Source organism: Triticum aestivum, chromosome 7D (genome assembly GCF_018294505.1).
Source record: "Triticum aestivum cultivar Chinese Spring chromosome 7D, IWGSC CS RefSeq v2.1, whole genome shotgun sequence".
In the NCBI taxonomy this organism is placed as follows: Eukaryota; Viridiplantae; Streptophyta; class Magnoliopsida; order Poales; family Poaceae; genus Triticum; species Triticum aestivum.
In genome coordinates this window covers 6,131,231-6,151,361 of record NC_057814.1, presented here as the reverse complement: position 1 = coordinate 6,151,361, position 20,131 = coordinate 6,131,231, and the positions used below count along the sequence as shown (strand labels likewise).

The following is a 20,131-nucleotide window of genomic DNA, read 5'->3' as shown; positions in this document are numbered from 1 at the left end:
AAGCTTGTCACTGTCTGGCTGGACGCACGATGTCTCTGATTATGTATCAGACTTTGTGTTCCAGCGACAGTCTGTCCCGGAGTTTGTTATTGTCTACTCTTTTTTTGGCAATCATTGTGTTATTGCCTACTAGTAATGGAGAAGTTACTTTTCTGTTCCAAAAAGAAAAGAAACCGCTGCCGGAGCTGGCACGGGCAAAAAAAATGCGATTGTGAGATGATCGCTTCCCATCAAAGATAACCAATCCACCCCCCCTCCTCAACATCAGATTTTAGACGATCCTTCCTCTGTCTCTGCCACTGATGGTGTCAATGTGTATACAGAGTCTATTTTCTGTTCCAGAAATAATTTGGTACCGATGGTGGTACCTACGCACGGCGCCAAATATTATCACTAATTATTTTGGTAAAAAAATTTGGACTATGAAAACCCATGATAAAAAGAGGCAAGCAAAAGACTGAAAGAAGTGAGAAAAGATCCTTTCTACACAACGAAGAGGCACTTGTGTCAAAAAGAAAATAAAAAAGACAAAAAGAAGTGAGAAAAAGTCATTTCTATACAACAAAAATGCACTTGTCTCAATGCCAAAGGGTGTGTAGCTGCCACCACTCGTGCGTAGCTACCACCATGCATAGGAAACCGCCTCTCATAAATGAAACATCTGATTTTCATAGTGAGCATAAGAATGTGCAGAATAAAAAATATATTGAATATGTGGATTATACTAAAATAATTGTGGGAAAAAAACTACATTGTTATTGCTATGTTTTATGAGAATGTGAATTTGCGCTCTTAAGAATGTGAATCTTTCGTGAGATGTTGAGCCCAACATTATAATTGAATATATTCTAACACGAAATCTGTGTAGGCAGTGTCACTCAGGATATGGAGAAGCTAGCTTTTATTAATCTGATTTACGCTACCACTTGTATCAAATATTATTAACCAGAATTTAACTCTACATGGAAACTAAACGGAGCCAGAGTTTGCATCTAAAGCAACAACTGATAAAATTAAGCCATTTGCGAGTTGTTCAGAATTTCAATAAATGTTACTATTCCTCAAATTTAGTTCACAAATTCAAAAAATATTCAGGATTTCAAAACGTGCTCATGCTTCCAAAGATGTTTACGAAGTTTAAAAATGGTCGCAGTTTCAAATTTTTGTTTGCATTTTAAAAATAAATTCCTATTTTCAAAATTTGTTGAAAAAAACCAAAAAATGTTCACGGTTTCCAGATTTGTTCGGAATTTCATAAAATGTACCTGTTTCCAAAATTGTTCACAACTTCAAAAAAAGATCAAGAATTTCAAAACATGTTCGTTCTTTCAAAGGTTGTTCGTGTTTCTGGAAAAATTTTGAATTTTCAAAATTTGCTCGTCTTTTCTGGAAAATATTCATGTTTTTTTATTGTTATAAAATATTCAAATTTTCAAAAAAATTTGTGGTTTTAAGAAAATGTTCGTGGTTTTTCAAATTTTCAGTTTCTGAAAATTGTTTGAATTTTCCAAAATTTGTTCATACTTTAAAGAAATGTCCCCAGTTTCTAAAAAAAGTTTTTATAGTTTTAAAATTAATAACTACAGTATCTAGTCCCTGCCGCTACAGCGTGGGCCTGGTCCACTGTGTTCCTTTTACACTTCTTTAATATTCGTGGTGAGGAGGTAACACAAACGCTCATGAGGTAAAGCTGGCAATTATTGGCATACCTGATCCTCACGCGCGTGTGGTGCTATTGGGCCGGCCCATTTGTGTGTGTGTGTGTGTGGGGGGGGGGGGGGGGGGGGGGGTGCTCCTGTGAACCGGCGGCGCCTGATTGTTTCTTAAAGAGAAAACATAAAAACGGCAGATGAATGACGGACTTTTGTTTTCAATCTGCGAATATTCTTTTTTACGAATCACGAACATTTCTTCAATCCATAAACATTTTGTGACTTATTAAGCTTTTTACTTCATTTACACACCATTATCTGCGTAAACCCCCTAATGGATGATGTAAGTACCTTTTCACCCAAATACTACAGAATTTGAAGAAGTTGCGTGCATTATGTTTGTCAACTTACAACAGTAGTAAGTTGCCAGAGTCTGTTGGTGAGTTGAAGCACCTTTGGTATTTGGACATCAGCAGGACATTAATGACCGAATTGCCAAAATCACTATGTACTCTGTACCACTTGCAGTTACTTTTTTATGCCAAAGTTGAGAGTTTCTCTGAGAAATTCTGCAATTTAAGGAAGTTACGACACCTTGAGAGGAAAAACAGACATCACTGACCTCACTGCATGGATGGAGTAAATAGCATAAAACTACTATTTTACAGGCTAGGTTCCAAAAAACTACCGAATATTTTTTCGCTGATAACTACCAACTCAGGGGTCGTCTGTTTCAAAAAACCCAAATTCCTCGTTGCTAACATTTTAAACCGGTTTATGAAAGGTCGGGCCCGCTTCTAAACAATCCGTTTGTTGACCGTTTTGTTTGACCGTTAGCTTATTGTGGGACCCACATGTAAGATGTTTCTTCCTCCTCCTACATTTTCTTCTCTCCTCTGTCTCTTTCTTCTCTCCTCCTTGCCCGAGCTCCAGCACCTCGACCAGTCACCGATGGCCACCTCCACCACGCATCACGCCTAGGAGCAAGGGCCGCCGCGAGCCGCACCGGAGCAAAAGGCGAGCAAGGGCCGCCGCGAGCCGCGCCGGAGAAAGGAGGGAAGGGCTGCCGCAAGCCGCGCCGGAGCAAAAGGCGAGCAAGGGCCGCCGCGAGCCACGCCGGAGCAAAGAGGGAAGGGCCGCCGCGAGCCGCGCCGGGGCAAGGCGGGCAACGGCCGCCGTGAGCCGCCCCGGGGCAAGGCGGGCAAGGGCCGCCGCGAGCCGTGCCCAGGAGCGTCGGGAGCCGCGCGCCATGGCCGGGAGGGCGCAGCTCCTCTCGAGCTTGAGCACGGGAGGGACCCGATTGCTTTTTTTAAGTCTGCAGGGACCTGATTGCTTTTTTCAAATTTTATAGGGACCTGATTGCTTTATTGAATTTTTATTAAATTATGACAAAGAGACACTGACATGTGGGCCCCACATGTCAGTTAACAGTCAAACAAACGATCAGACAATCAGTTTTCTTACATGCGGGCCCCAACTGTCATAACCACGGTCAACAATAAAGCACTAGATGATTAGAGTTTTTTGAAACAGCTGACCTCTGACTTGGTAGTTATCAGAGAAAAAAATATTTGGTAGTTTTTTGGAACCCTAGCCTATAAAGTAGTAGTTTTATGCTATTTACTCGCATGGATGGATGCTCTAACTTTAAAGATTGACAAATTAAGTGAGCCCGTGAGAGCTCTCTTGTGGAGTTATGAGAAGTTAGATCCTTGTATCCAGCAATGCTTCCTATATTGCAGCCTGTTTCCAAAAGGCCAGTAGGACTGAGCTCGTTTCGCGTCCGGTTCTGCAGGACGGGTCGATGGAGGCCACTTTTGGCCGGCCTTTTGTGTATTGGCGCTGGGGGCCGCCCAGGGGTGTGAAAGGTGGGACCTTTTCACTCTTCTCTTTGGTTTGAGTAGCGGCGGGTCTCGGGTGAGGTGATGTCAAGGTCTTGGATGCCGGGGCGGCAGCCTTGGTGGTGGTAGCGTGGTTCTCATGGGCAGAGCCCATGGCTTGGTGTTGCCTGGTGACCATGGCCGTGTGGGCAGCATGGTAGCCGGGGTGTGGCGTTCGGTAGCGGTGAGTGTTGGTTAGGGTGAAAACCAGCTCTATCTTCGAATGGACCAGCGGCGGCGAAACTCGTTCCCTTCTTGAAGGCGTCGTGGTAGCCTTCATTGCCGGCGCAGATGTCCCCCGACCGGCCTGCGTCCCCCACCCCGTGGCCGCCCCCCGACCGGCCGGCGCCCCCACCTCGTGCCCCCCACACCCCGTGGTCGCCCCTAACTGGCCGGCGCACCCCCACCCCGCGGCCCCCACACCGAGCTCCTCCCTCTGGTCTACTTGGTGAGCTCCCTCCCCCCTCTCCATGCGTAGATGTATGTATAGATGGATGAATATTTGGATGCATACATAGATGCATAAATAGATGGATGCATAGATAGATGGATGACTAGATGTATGGATTGATAGATGGATGGATGCTATGTAATTTTTTATGATGTTGTATGCATGGATGCTATGTGTGGATGTATTTATGCATTTTTTGTTGTTTGCATCTATTAGTTTTTGTTGTTTGTATGGATGCTATGTAGTAGTTTTATCTAGTAGTGGGACTAGTAGTTTTCGTATTAGTTTTTTGTAGTAGTTTTTATGTACTAGTTTTTATCTTGAGCGAGTGACGACCATATTTGACAGATGTGAGACATTTTCAGAGGAATGGTATGGATTGTTGTCGTAGGGGCGTCGCGGTTCCTCTGTTCCTTCTCTGTGATCTTTTCAAAGCAGGAGGAACAGAGGAAGAGCGACCATCACCGATAGTCGATTAGAGTTGTTCTTGGAGGAAGAAAATCGACTTTTGACGATGACGGTCGATCTGGGTGAGCTCTTCCTGTTATATCTTGATAACGCACGATGGGCTCACCCAGCTCAACCATCACCGAAAGCCGAAATATCCATGAGAGAGTGTCCACCATATATACAACCACCAGGGAGAGTGTCCACCATATATACGTGAGAGAGTGTCGATGAGAGTTGCTTTTGGAGGAAGAAATCGACTTTTGCCGATGGAGGTCAATCTACGCGAGTTCTTCCTGTGATATACATTTGTCACGCACAATGGACTCGCCCAGCTTGACCATCACTGAAAGTCGAAATAACCGTGGGAGAGTGTCCGCCATATATACCACCACCAGAGAGAGTGTCCACCATATATACGTGAGAGAGATGAGAGTTGTTCATTGAGGAAGAAAATCAAATTTTGCTGATTGCGGTCGATCTGTGCGAGTTCGTCCTGTGATATACATTTGTCACGCACGATGGACTCACCCAGCTCGACCATCACCGAAAGTTGAAATATCCGTGAGAGAGTGTTCATTATGATTAATTTGCTTAGAAGTAATCTTTGATGTTTGATTCTTATGCTATTTTTCATTGTGTGATGAAAGGTGTTATCATCGATCGATTTCGCGGCTATGGCTTCCTCCAACGACTCAACTTCCATTAGGGTCGACTTTGCGGTCAAGGAGAAGCGTGCCGAGGACCGCTTGGCGGTGCTCATTGAGAAGAACCTGCAGCTGATCCTAATAAATTATTTTGAGGATGTGGCCAAGAAGAATCCACCAGCTAAGGAGAGGAAGGCCCCACCATGTAAGGAGTGTGACGACTCGGTGCCATTGAGTCCACCGACCTTCATTCCCGACGACACTTGGTCCTCCACTGTGGGGGATGCCCCCACGTGCTCTGACTCCACGACTACTGGTTTCACCGACTACACCTCAAAGTAGTCCACCTAGAGAGTTTGGCGTTGATTTAGTGATATAGTCATGTAGCTGCTGATATGGACTTGGATTGCCACTTGCGATGCATTTGATTGTATGAGTGATGAATGCTTACATGGACTATGTATGATGTGATATTTTAACCTTGCATTCCTTCTCTGCCTCTTTTTCTGTTTCTTTGTAGATGAAGTGGTATGCGGTGTACAGAGGTTGGTGTCCCGGTCTGAATGCAATGAACAAGTGCTTCACTACGAAGGCAGCTCCCACGACTTGTTCAATAGCAGAGAGAAGGCAGAGTATCATTACAATCCAGAAGAGAAAATCTGAATTAGGCTTAGGCAATGGTGCAAGCCAGAAACGGCTTATCGGGTTCTGTGGATGAAAGAACTTGATAATTCTCCTCCAGTTCGTCATAATTGTGGTGTTCCTTTTATCATATGGTCGCATGTAGACATGCATTGACCACTTTGTTGCTTAGTAAGTGGGCACTTGTACCAATGAGCTACTTTGTGATTTCAAATGAAGCTTGCGTGAACTATTTATATAATGCTTATGTGAGTTTGTTGTTAGACTTTGTGACTTCAAATGCAAGTTTGTGTATTGTATATCTGTTTTTGCTGCAGTGATCCGAGGGAAAAGCGGAAGAAACAGAACTGGGAACAAATCTTTACCGAGTGCAGCTCTCGGCAAAGTGGCATGCGTTGGGAGCAGCTGGCAGTTGGTTGTGGCAGTTTCGCCGAGCGTGCCTCTCGGCAAAGAGCTGACAGAACCAGCGGCCATGAAGTCACTTTATTTTGCCGAGAGGCACTGTTTGGCTCTCGGCATACTATTTGCTGAGTGCCCGTGTTCTGTCTCTCGAAAAATTCCTGTTTGCCTGAGAGATGTATGCCGGGTGGCCTTTGCTGAGTGCAACTCTTGGCAAAGTCTTTGCCGAAGGTTTTAGGCCCTTTGTCGAGTGTTCTTGGCACTCGGCGTATGTAGTGGATACAGGAAAGGATTGGCTACTGAATGTTCCTGCAAGTTGTTGAGAAGATGTGCGTGGTCGCATGATTATGTTGATATGGAGGATTTGGTCTCTACGGTTAGATTTGGTGCACGGCAAGGGCGTTCCGTCTCCCTCTGTCTCAATTGATTATCTCCAAAGCTATATGTGCTCACTTCATCTATCCAGGAGACATAGCACGGAAGACATTATTAAGGGAAAGATGCCGTTGATGGAGGACGGCCCGACTACACGTGCTGATGTGGTTCCCATGGCGTTGTCGTGGTCACCACCGCCGGCGAACCGGGTTGCACTCTCTGTTGGTGGGGCATTTTATTCGACGGCGGCAGCCGACATGATGGATGTGTTATTTTTGCTGCGTATTGGTGCCTATTTGACTGCAACGATGCACTGGAGACCAAGATGCATGCACTGATGCAAGATATGGCTCTGACGGTTCAACACACTAATGATCCTACAGCCCAATAGGACTCCTGGGAGGCATTGACGGCCTTAGCATGACAATCTGTCCCGGTCGTCATATGGGCATTTGGTAGTTGAGATAAAGCATCTTATGGTAGATCAAGAGTTTATTCCATAGAAAATTAAACGTGACGGCGTTTCCTATGAAAAAAAATAAGAAGAAGGATGCACCCGGTGGTCACTATCTCACCGCCTGGGAAGATTTCTCTCGTTTCTTCTTGTCGTTGGCTCTTGGTTCGTAGCATCCTCCTAGCTGGCCAACGAGCAAATCTTTGTGCTCTCCGCCCCACGCGGTCAGTTTTTGGTGTACCTTCGTCTCATACTCCCAGTCGGCCAGCGGCTCCCCTCTCTTCTCCTCTGACCACCCAGCGCCTTCCCTCTCTTCTCTCGGCTTCCTCGGCTCCGGCGTACCTCTCAGGTGAGAACATCCATCTCCCTCCTACCTTATCCTTGGGCATGTAGTACATCTGTTTATGTTCTTAGGCTGGGTGGTCGGCTCGAGGGACAGTGGATTCCACGCCATTGAGACCCTCCACCCCGCTGTCCAACTCCTTCACTTTACAAGTGGCGCAGGGGTAGAAGAACAGAGGAGTCGCTGGCAAGTAGTATGTGTTTTGGACTTTGTGTACGACTCAGAACATAATAAGAAGCTTACCTGAGATTGTATTCGCTGCATCCAGCATCCGTTCATGGGGATTGCATTGTATTTTAGCTTCAACTTGATCTCCTTGCACCAATGATTATGTGATTTGTTATACCGATGACATCAAAATTTGCTACTCTTGCTAAGTTTTATTCATGTTCTCTCTGCTTGTAGCTAGGTGTACATGATATACAGTAATTTTTGTGCAAAAAAAAGTGTTACGTATGTCCCGATTGCCTTGTACAATCATCAAGACAAGATCCAGCCAATAGCTGCTGGTGGATAGCAACAATACCCGAGGACTAGAAAAATTCAGAGAAGGATATGGACTAGGAGAAGAAGCATGTTGTTTGGCGATTTCTGCCTCCTCTCATTCTCTTGTACTATTTGAGAGTATCGCTGCCTGCCTCATCGCTGCACCGGCTCCTACAATGCTGCTTCTCACTTCTTTATCTGGTGTAAGCTCATCACTATGTTATCGTCTGTTTTCCTCTACAAATCTTGCTCTTGCAACCAACTAATTTATTTGATTTCCTATTCCTGCAGGCTTTTCAGCAATTGCCATACTCACTGGCGGTATCCACCCCCAATCAATAAGGACTATGCTTGGTGTTCATTCAGCACCCACAAAGGAATCATAACTTCCCTCCATAGAAATATAAACCAGAAAATATCGCAATCCAATGGCAGAAGTAGCATTAGCTAGTGCTGCCTTAAGATTGGCCGCATCGCCCCTCTTGAAGAAGCTCCTTGCTGATGCTTCAACATACCTTGGAGTGGACATGGCGCGTGAACTCCATCAACTGGAGACCACTATCATACCGCAGTTCGAGCTAGTGGTTGAAGCAGCCGACAAGGGAAATCACAGGCCCAAGTTGGACAAATGGCTTCAAGAACTCAAGGATGCCTTCTATATGGCTGAAGACTTGCTAGACGAGCATGAGCACAACCTCCTCAAGCGCAAAGCAGACGGGAAGGATTCAATGCTGCCTAATGACTCTTCCATTAGCAGCATATTTATGAAGCCTCTACATGCTGCATCGAGCAGGATGTCCAATATGAGATCAGATAACAGAAATTTACTTCGCCATCTCAATGAACTTAAGGCTACCCTAGCGAAAGCTAAGGACTTTCACGAACTGCTGCGCTTACCAATTGGTTATAATGCAGAGAACCCCACCATACCATCATCCATTGTTCATGTGGCTACATCACTGCCACCTCTGAAAGTGATCGGTCGTGATAAGGATCGTGATCATATAATAAATCATCTTACCAAGACAACTGGTACTGCTGAGTCTAGGACTGCTATGTACTCCGGATTGGCCATTGTTGGAGTTGGAGGCATGGGAAAGTCCACTTTGGCACAACTTGTTTACAATGACAAGCGGATAAAAGAATATTTTGATGTGACAATGTGGGTAAGCATCTCACGCAAACTTGATGTTCACCGTCATACACGGGAGATCATCGAGTCTGCTTCTCAAGGGGAGTGCCCACGCATTGATAACCTTGATACACTTCAGCGTAGGTTGAAAGACTTACTGCAAGAATCCGGGAAATTCCTGCTTGTTTTGGATGATGTTTGGTTTGAACCTGACAGTGAAAGGGAATGGGACCAACTATTAGCTCCTCTAGTTTCCCAACAAACAGGAAGCAAAGTTTTGGTAACCTCTCGAAGGGATACATTTCCAGCTTCTCTTTTTTGTGCGGAAGTGTGTCCTCTGGAAAACATGGAAGACGATCAATTCTTGGAACTCTTCAAACACCATGCATTTTTTGGACCAGAAATTCAAAATCCACGGTTGCGTGAAAAGCTAGAAAAAATTTCAGAGAAGATTGCTAAAAGGCTTGGACAATCTCCTTTGGCGGCAAAAGTTGTGGGTTCCCAGTTGAAAGGGAAAACAAGTATCACTGCTTGGAAGGATGCTCTAACTATAAATATTGACAAATTAGGTGAGCCCATTAGAGCTCTACTGTGGAGTTATGAGAAGTTAGATCCATGTATGCAGAGGTGCTTTCTATATTGCAGCTTGTTTCCAAAAGGCTACAAGTATGGCATTGATGAGTTGGTTCAACTTTGGATGGCAGCGGGACTTGTTGATTCGTGCAACAAAAACAAGAGAGTGGAAGACATTGGGAGAGAATGCTTCAAGGAGATGATCTCGGTTTCATTCTTTCAACCAGTACATGACGATTACACACCCATGTACTGTGTTATCCATGATCTCCTTCATGATCTGGCAGAATCACTGTCCAAAGAGAACTATTTCAGATTGGAAGATGATAACATAACAGAAATACCATCCACCATCCGACACTTGTCTGTTAGCGTCGGTAGTTTGAAGGAACACAAGCAAATTATCTGCAAGCTTCGTCATTTACGTAGTATTATCTGCATAGCCCCCCTAACGGATGATGTAAGTTACCTTTTCAATCATATACTGCAGAATTTGAAGAAGTTGCGCGTACTATATTTGTCATCTTATAGCAGCAGTATGTTGCCAGAATCTGTTGGGAAGTTGAAGCACCTTCGGTATTTAAACATTGTCAGAACGTTGATTTCTAAATTGCCAAGATCCCTATGTACTCTTTACCACTTACAGTCACTTCTGTTAAATGATAAAGTTGAGAGTTTGCCTGAGAAACTCTGCGATTTAAGGAAGTTACGACATCTTGAACAACATGATTACAGAATATACACATCAAACAAGAAAGCATTGTGTCAAATTCCTAACATTGGCAAGCTAACTTCACTTCAACAATTTGAGGAATTTTCTGTGCAAAAGAAAAAAGGTTATGAGTTAGAACAACTAAGGTATATGAATGAGATTCGTGGCAGTTTAAGTGTCACAAATCTTGAGAATGTCAGTACGAAGGATCAAGCCCTAGAATCGAAGTTGTATCAGAAAATTCATCTTGGCAGCTTGCAACTTGTCTGGAGTCACATGTATAACACAAATGAAGAGGATAATTTACATTTGGAGATTCTAGAAGGCTTGATACCACCACCTCAACTTGAAGATCTTACAATTCATGGTTACAAATCTTCAAAATACCCAAGTTGGTTACTTGATGGTTCGTATTTTGAGAATTTGGAATCTTTGAGCTTTGTTAATTGCAGCACATTACAAAGCCTACCATCCAATTCTGGGCAACTTGACAATTGCACTTCACTTTTACTCGACAATATGCCAAACCTGAAGACATTACCTTGTCTTCCGCTAGGACTTGAAATACTGAAATTATACAAATCCCCATTGCTTATATTTATATCCATTGATGAGATGGAACATCATGATCAGAGAGAGAATATTATGATAGAGCACTTGGCATCAATGCTTGATTTAATTTGGAAGGTGCATTCCAGATCAGATATTACAAGTGTACTCTCAAAGGAACAATCATTTATGATGCAGTTGGTGATAGTGATGCATGCTAATGTGTCAAATATTCGGAACCTTAAAGGTGCTCTACAAATAAAGGATGACGAAAAATTTATAAAAAATTATCTTATCGATGCATGGATAGACAGTCACAAGCAAAGGATCAGACTCATGTATGAAAGGGGCATTGGGTTGTCGCTGGTTCCACCAAGAGGGCTTCGTGAACTGACTCTTTCATCATGCAATATTACAAATGGAGCTTTAGCTGTTTGCCTTGATGGCCTAGGATCACTTAAAACATTGGTCTTAGAGCAGATTATGACTTTAACTACACTTCCTTCAGAAGAGGTCCTCCAACACTTGACAAAACTTGACCGCTTGTTCATCAAATATTGCTGGTGTCTCAGGTCATTAGGGGGTTTACGAGCTGCTACCTCTCTTTCAGATGTTAAATTGATTTCCTGCCCTTCTTTAGAGTTGGCATGTGGAGCAGAATGTTTGCCATTATCCCTTCAGAGCCTGAGTATAGACAAGTGTGTGCTTGCAGCTGACTTCCTGTGCGCTAATTGGCCACACATGCATGATATTGAAATAAGAAAATGTAGAAGCACCACATGCTTGTCTGTTGGTAGTCTTACCTCTGTTAAATCACTCTCACTGGAGCACTTGCCAGATTTATGTATGCTCAAAGGATTGTCTTCACTGGAACTTCACCATGTACAATTGATTGATGCTTGGAAACTCAACCTCATGTGTATCTCACAGTTTCGTGTCCAGTACTCATTCGTAGTGAGCAGCACTACAATACTCAACACCATGCTTACGGCAGAAGGCTCCACGGTTCCAGCATTTCTCTCTCTTGTATCATGCAATGAACAATTCGTTTCATTCGAAGCATCCGCAAATTTCACATTTGTCAAGAGGCTTACGTTCCGGGATTGTCTAATGTTTTCCCTGCCATATCTGAAGTGCTTCTCCAATTTGGAGCATCTAGATATCTATGACTGCCCCAACATATCATCTTTACCAGATCTGCCATCCTCCCTCCAGCTCATAAGAATACGTTCATGTGGTGAGCACTTGATGGAAAGCTGCCAAGCACCTCATGGAGAAAGTTGGTCAAAGATCGCGCATATTCGCTGGAAGCTATTTGAATAAAGCATGATTTAGATGCCCTCATACAAATAAATGGAAAGGTAAATTAGCTCCTGTCAGACACCTTTGCACTCTCAAAGATCATGGGCATTTCGTTATTCTTTTCAATCTTTCAAATAGTCAGCACAGTTTCCTTCATTTCTTTTACATCAATTATAGCTGGCTCATTTTACAATTTGACTCTCCTACTTCAGCAGGCGGCGGCCCTGATCCCCCCCCCCCCCCCCCCCGGTCTGACTCCTGCTTCACTATTTTCCTGATGCATTGCCCTCTTGCACGTCCTCTGGTGCTATCGTTGACGGTGGACACTGTACTCGTGTTGCCAGTTAAACTTTTCTTCATATTATTATTCATTCATGGAACAATAGCTGAAAGGAATATTTAATATGTATCTTTTTATTGTCGTTCTGTTGTACTATCCACTTCTGGAGTACGACATACTTTTGGTCTGTACGGATTGTAATTGGTATCTCTTGTGTGCTCTTACAAGTGATGGTCTCTTTTACCATTCACTTTCGTAATTAGTCATGCATGTATTTCAGTACTTGGGTTTCACACTTGATACAGTGTTATAGTAGAACTTTTGTTGGAGGCACGTATGATTTTTTTCTTTCCATTTGACAATAATGCTTCTGTTTCGAACCGTGTCATAATTTACTGAAGGTAGACTGTTGTACCATTATCATCGTCACTTGTCTAGATGTTCTCCCTGCGGTTGAATTATTTTACATTCAGAAGTCTAAATTACATAATAAGTATCAATTGAGGAAGATGAAAGGTGCTTTCGTCTGAAGTTGCCAAGTTGCTCTGCAGTGATTGCATGTGTTCTAGGTAGAAAGACTGTTGCTTCAGATCTTCAGGGAATATGCTCTAGAAGGCCTGAGCTGGTCTTTCTGCATGCTTAACTATTCTCATTCCCTTAATTAGGTGATGTTTTTTGTGAAAGCAACCAGCTGGTCAAGAGGATATATAAAATTAACCATTCCCTGGTATGTTATTTATCACAACAACTATGAATGATCACTTTGATTTTATACATATGGCTTGTGTTATCTAGTATATAGTAGGACTGGTTGGCCTGTGTGAAGTATGTGATGTGAGCACCAGTTTATGGCAGTTTGCCATGCGAGGCATTAGAAATTTATAATGGCAGCCTGGAAAGCGCAGACCATGTTGTTTTTAACATAGACGAGCATATACTCACCCCTATGAACGAACGCACGCACACCCTATCGCTATGAGCACCTCTGATTTTTTACGAAGCATAACCTGTGACCTCCGGTTTGTTGTGAACACATTGATAGCCACTAGAACAAAAACGGCTTTGATGACACCTATGTAGCGCGGTTCTCATCAAATAGAATTGACGTACTATATTAGATCAAACCAGCACTGTACGACCGGGCCGGACACTGTAGCGAACCAACCCAGGGGGTATTGTAGCTAATGCGTATTTTCAGTTTTTCAAGTGTTTATTGAAAATACGAACATTTTTAAAACATGAAAAAATCGAAATTTTAACTATTTTTCGACGCAAACATTTTTTTCAAATATGCGAACCTTTTTATAAAAAATTCAAACATGGTTTGATTTTGTGACGAATTATTTATACTTATGAACATTTTTTCAGAATTGTGAAGATTTGTCTGTAAGTGCGAACATTCTTTTGCAAATAGAAAAACTTTTTAAATTTTGCAAACATTTCCGTTAAACATGATCAATTTCAAAACTTTATGAACATATTTTCAAATGAGAATACTTTCCAAATTCAGGATCATTATTTGAAAACACAATTTTTTTTCAAATTTACAAACATTTTTTGTAAACATTTTTATTTTCTAGGTCTTAAGAATTTTCCCTCTATTTTTATATTTTTCTTCTCTTTTTTTCTTAATTTTTTTGTCCCCTTTTCAATTTTATTATTCTTTTGATACCGGTTAAATTTTTTGCAAATTTGTTAAGAATACCATAAAATGTTCTTGTTTTCACATATTTGTTTACAATTTTTTTAAATGCTTCGGAATTTCAGAAAATGTTCCCGTTATGACTTTTCATCCACAAATTTAAGAAATGTTTGTCTTTTATAAAAAGTTCATATTTTTTAAAAGTATATGGTTTACAATTTTTGTTTAAAATTTTCATAAATGGTTGGGAATGTTTTAACAATTTCGGAAAAAGTGTCAAGTTTGTAAAATTTTCATACGCAATTTGAAATTCCAATTGTTGAAAAATTTCACAAAATGGTTAGGACATAAAAAATGTTAACTTTGATTGATAAATAACGTTAATTGCATATAGCATAAGCATTCAATTTAGAAAAACTACATGTTGACGGATGCACCCGTCTTGCCTAGTGCAGCACACTTCTCTCAACTGGTGTTTTCTTACTATGGATAGATGACCCCAACTTCTTGAAGCAGCCTGGCATAGATATATGAGGCAACATGCCATGTATCGGCCCTTTTTCACCGAGAAACCTCCAGAAAATGCAAAACTTCTCAAAAATTTAAACAGGTTAGCATGATGCCTTGAATTGGTTATAGGAGCTTCTTGTTCTTTGAGTGATTTTCTCACAACTGGAATTCGCCGGAGTTGTTGCCTCTGTCCTTGCATTCTTCTCTCGTTCGCTCTCGGTAGATCATGTTGATAACGTGTTGTAAAGTAAAACGAGAGACAATAGCCAAGAAAAGTAATGAGGACTATGTGTAATCATCTTTATTGATAGTCCATATATTTATATAGTGCTACAAGGGATGCAATGCAACAGGTGCCTGTTCCGCAAGGGGGGTGGGCAGCCCGCGGCAATTGCCAGTTAGCAGTCGTGTTTTTTAAGCATGGGTTAAGTTAATCCTAACAAAAACCGTCCCGGGGAAATTTATCCGATTTGCCAGATTTTAGTAGCCTACAAAACTGTTCCAATAGCCACGTTTGAGCGGGAAATCTATATTTTTCTCGAGACAAAAGTGCCAACTGGAGCAGCGCCACAATGAGGGAGGCCCCGAATACAGTGGTGGTCGGGATGCGGGCCTTGCCGGTCCTCATGGCGGGTGGCCCCCGTTCTGGAGTTGCGGGTGATCATAGAGGCCGCGTCGGCGGGCTACCACATGAGCTTGTGCAAGCTCGGTGCCTGGGACAGATGACCACCGCCGGAGCCGAACTGTCCCCACACCGAACAAGGTCCAATTCCCGCCCCATAACTGACCCCCTATCTTTTATTATCTTTACCTAATAATAAAGTGGCTATCGGTTCTGGCCGTACGACGTCATCATTTTTGCAGAAAAGTCCCTCTGTTTATGAGAATTCAACCTGCAATCCTAAATTTAATTGCGAAAAATGGTTCGTTATCCTTTTTTTTTCAAAAAACCCCTCCTCTTTTAGTTCATGAACCAGCGGTGCTAAATTTAAGTGAAAAAAATGATTCACATTTTTTCCGGAAAACACCTTGATCTTTTATTTAATCAACCTGCCATCCATCTATTTTTTTCACAGGTTCAAATGCTTTTTCGACCCTAACTCCAATTTTGACATGTCATATACGGACATTGATTAGAAAAATGACTAGAATCTTAATATGATTTTATTTTACCTCTTAAATATTTAACAAATGTGATTCTAATACTTTTTAAAAATACTAATATCACCCTAACTCCAATTTTGACATTATATATATGGAAATTGATTAGAAAAAATGTGTAGAATATGAATATGATGTTCTTTTACCTGTTAAAAAACTAAATGCTATTTAGGGGATAGTATTAATCAATAGCGAACAATCCATCTTTCTTTCGTATCGATGTAGATCGGGTTAGAAATCAACGCCTCAACAAAATTAGTTTGAAGAAGAAAGAAACCATCTATAACCACGCATGCACGACTCGGTAAAACCTCCAGGTGAAAAAAAAGTAGATTTCTCAACTTACACGGAGAGGAGAGACACATTAGAATTGGCCAAATTCAAGCGAGTTGTGCCTGTGAGCACTGAGGCCGCCGTTGACAAGGGTGGGAAGGAGGGTAAGCGGCAACATAGATGGATTGCACGTGGACCCATTGAGGTCTTCATTCATGATTACTCTGTTAGGAAAGTATGGTATTTTTTTCCATTGCAACGCATGGGCTTTTTTGCTAGTTAATACAAAAATGAGTTCACATGGGCGATCGCCCCCCGTTGACTGCTAAAAAAAGGTCCGATCCCCGCCCCCCCTACATCTCATCTCCTACAATTTTGCCAAAGGCAGCAAAATTATTATTTTTAATTCAGAATGGCTTTAATTTGTCTGTGATCCTCGAAAATCTTTGTGAACCTCAGTCCGCCATAGCAGTAATTTAATTCTGAATCTGATTTTCCTGCTGATCATCATTCATTGAATTTCCGTCTCTTCTTTCCTTGTTCGTTCCATGTTGTGCAAAGAACCCATTAGTTCTTACCATGCTTGTACAAATTTTTTCCTTCTTTGCTCATGGATTGCAGAATTACAATTTGGACATACGGTGATGCCAAGATAACGAAGCAAGCAAGAGAGCCATGGGGCTCATTTTTTGTTTGACCACAAGGTGGAGGAGCTCCTGTCAGCTTCCCGGATGCAACAGGAAAGCAAGACATTCATTTTTTTTTCCAATGATTGTTTTAGAAGAAAAAAGGAAATGAATCATTCGTTCATTTGCCTAGTGAAGTTCAGTCTATTGTTTGGGCTTCTGGGACCAATTCTGCTGTGAACTAAGATGTGAAATTAGTCGTTTTCTCAATTGTGGAAGACAACGGCATGCCCAACAGACCACCGGGAAAACCCAGTCAAGGGGAGGCCAACCGGATGGAGATGGTAGCCACCGGAAATGATGATCCTGCAGAGGACAGTGTGCAGACAGTAGAAGGCCACGTAGGCGATCAGCTGGTGGGATAGGCATGAAAAGTGAGACAGGGATAGGAAAATCACCGTGGAACCGCAGAATTCCCCGGGATATTTGACACTATTACCTTGTTGAACTGCTGCTTCTTACTTGTTCATCAGTGTAAGCTCACAACTAATCTCCTCTGTTTTTCTATACAAATCTACCACTAGTAGAAAAAGGCCCACTCGAACCGGTTCGTGAGGGCCCGGTTGATTCTTATACGAGCATAACTTTTTTTTCCTTTTAGAATTTGAGGATTCTAAAAATTTGCAAACTGGCCTACGACGGTCAAAATCGGATGCGGATTTTGCTGATTTTTTGATATAGTATGCGTTTTTTTCGACATCGTATGCAAAAGTTATGGTCGTTTTACTTTTTCATAACACTTTTCTGCAAAACATGTCCAAATTTAAGTTTTTTAATTTTCCTAACTAATAGATGTAGTAACATAACTACATCTCGAAGGATTTTAATTTTTGAATTTTTATCATTTTCTTTTGCTTTTTACAAGACTGAAAAGGCGATCCACGGGAGTGGGGTGGGTGGGTGGTGGGGTGGGGTGGGTAGAGTTTGAAAATGGGACCTTTAGTCCCGGTTTGGGATACGAACCGGGACTAAAGGGCATTGCACCCTTTAGTCCTGGTTCGTGCCTCAAACCGGGACTAAAGATTAGACCTTTAGTCCCGGTTTGAGATACAAACCGGACTAAAGGGTATCGCGCCCTTTAGTCCCGGTTCGTGTCTCAAACCGGGACTAAAGGGCTCATTTGAACCGGGACTAATGCCTTTAGCCGCATGAACCTGGACCAATGCCCTCATGGGTCCCGGTTCGTGACTGAACCGGGACTAATGACAGCAGGTGGCCCGAGCGAAAGCCCTATTTTCTACTAGTGTACCCCTTTACTATATTATCTTCCATGTTGCAACAGGCTAATCTATCTTGTGATTTTCCACAACAACATGTGTTCATCCATTGCTATATTCACTGGTTGTTTCTACCTCCGATCCAGAAGCACTTTTACTGCTCTTCTATTATTTATTCAGGTTAGATTCCACCCTCAAAATAGTGTGCTTACTTTTTTGCCATTGTCTACAGATCGGATCTCCCAGCGCGTTTCTTTTTTCTTGTCACCATTGGAGTTTGCTAATTTTACTCGTGATTTCCTACTTCAACAGGTTTTCATCCATCAGTGCTTCCAGAAATAATTCCAGTCCTAGTATTACAATATATTCAGGCAATTCCACACTAAAACAAATCCGAAAAAGAGAGTGGAAATTAGAAGTCTGTTCTTTTACCTGTTTCCCATAATTTGTCTTTCTACACCCAAGATCTGTTCATCCACAGAACAAACACAACTCCCTCCCTAGGCCAATACAACCAAAAAATAGACCCTAAAATCCGATGGAAGTGTCGCTAGCTAGTGCTACCTTAAGCGTAAGCTTAAAATTGGCTGCATTGCTGGCCTTAAAGAAGCTCCTTTCTAATGCTTCAACGTACCTTGGAGTGGATATGGCACGTGAGCTCCATGAACTGGAGACCACTGTCTTGCCGCAGTTCGAGTTGTTGATTGAAGCAACACAGGCCCAAGTTGGACAAATAGCTTCAGGAACTAAAAAAAATTGTTTGGAGAGTACATTGACTGTAAGAACCCATCCACTGGATGGGTGCGCCCCTATTTCATGGCATGGCCACGCCCCACCAATAAGGGCACACACATCCACTGGATGTGAAGAACACTGCCTCCAATTGCAACTTAGGTTGGAGGGCGTTCTTGAGGCGGAAGGCATAACAGTGGATGGCGACACTCTCTGTGGCCATGGAGAGCAGCACGACGCCGGCGGTCACATCGCAAACCTTCTTTACTTGGCTTCGAAGCAGATGTCATTTCGAAGCATCCATCTCCCACTGCTGCTCCCAGGACTTCTCCTCCTTCCTGAACCACACCCGCAGAATACTGTGTTCCATTTCCATGGCCACGAGGCAGTTTTTGTGCCGTCCTTCGTTTCCCCGACGGCGTACAAGGACGGATCAGAGTCTAGGTTCTCTGGGAGAGCGACGTGGCAGAACAACATGGAGCCAATATGGAGGGAGGTGAGCCGATGTCGTGTAGGGCGGCCCCTCCCCCTCCAATAGATGCTCCCATCGGCGTGGACGGGCCACTTGAGGTCGTCAACCCTCGGTGCAGTAATGTCTTTGGGCGCCACAGATGGGAGCACCACCTTCAGTTTGGGCGCCAAAATAGTTTCTCCTCTCATTTTCTTGCTTGACTGCACTTTTATCTTTTGCAGAACATCTTTTTTCTAGAAGTGGTACTGTTTATTAGAAAATTATATGCTAATAATCAATTGTTTGTGGATTGGTCGTCTGTTTTAGGGCACATTGTCGATCCGAAAAGGCCGAGTCAAAATAAATATAATAATTTATAGTAAACTCCAGTATTGGTTTATATGTTATTTTTATCAACTCACAATTACATATAATCAATTATGATAAATTTAAATTTTATTGTATAATTTGTTATATTTTTTACATTGCATCTCAAGGCACGGTTAAATTAAATCAAATTAAATTTGAGAGATAAGGAAGGATACAATTACATGTCTTACAGTGCATATGTGTGTGTATCCTTTAATATTTTTTACTGATATCTATAAAGTGTATGGTATAAAAATATCTTGATAGCGGTCTTGATGACTAGATATAATCAAATAGAAAAATCTATCGTCGATAAGATGTTACTAGGACCTTTGTACCTACTTATTAGTACATTACTTTGTTGTTTATGTTTTAAATGTGTCTTGCATATTATGGTGGGTTCCATAATTTGTTGATGGTGTGACTTTGCTATGAATAAAGTACTGAAATGGCACGGTCCTAGCTATGATAACCAAACTTGTAAAACATTGACCAAAGAGTGATTACCAACCTAACAAAACCGTAGTTTGGTAGACTCATGAGATTATTAAGGATATGCCATCTGGAAGGGCCCAGGGACCCGATGGCTTCAATGGTGGTTGTCACAAGTCTTGTTGATATATTATCAAATATGACTTCTATAAGTTGCTTTTGGACTTCTACAATGAGGATCTTAACTTGTAGAGTATTAATGCGGGTTTTATCGCACTTATCCCCAAAAAGCCATCTCCCGTGAATGATGACGATTACACACTACTGCAGGATG

The 20,131-nt window shown here is 42.3% G+C and overlaps 1 protein-coding gene across 1 annotated transcript; it reads left to right on the top strand.

The window, feature by feature from the left end:
- The first annotated feature begins 8,204 nt into the window (after positions 1 to 8,204).
- LOC123170565 (disease resistance protein RGA2-like) lies at positions 8,205 to 12,065 on the top strand. Its single transcript, XM_044588426.1, has 2 exons — positions 8,205 to 10,656; positions 10,990 to 12,065. The coding sequence occupies exons 1-2, from the start codon at positions 8,205 to 8,207 to the stop codon at positions 12,063 to 12,065; spliced, it is 3,528 nt and encodes a 1,175-aa protein (XP_044444361.1).
- Positions 12,066 to 20,131: the final 8,066 nt, after the last annotated feature.

Excerpts from the sequence above, each read along its gene's own strand:
- LOC123170565 (XM_044588426.1), top strand. The coding sequence starts at position 8,205 with ATGGCAGAAGTAGCATTAGCTAGTGCTGCCTTAAGATTGGCCGCATCG. Across the intron at positions 10,657-10,989 it reads TAATTGCAGCACATTACAAA|GTGCTCTACAAATAAAGGAT; the intron begins GCCTACCATCCA and ends GGAACCTTAAAG.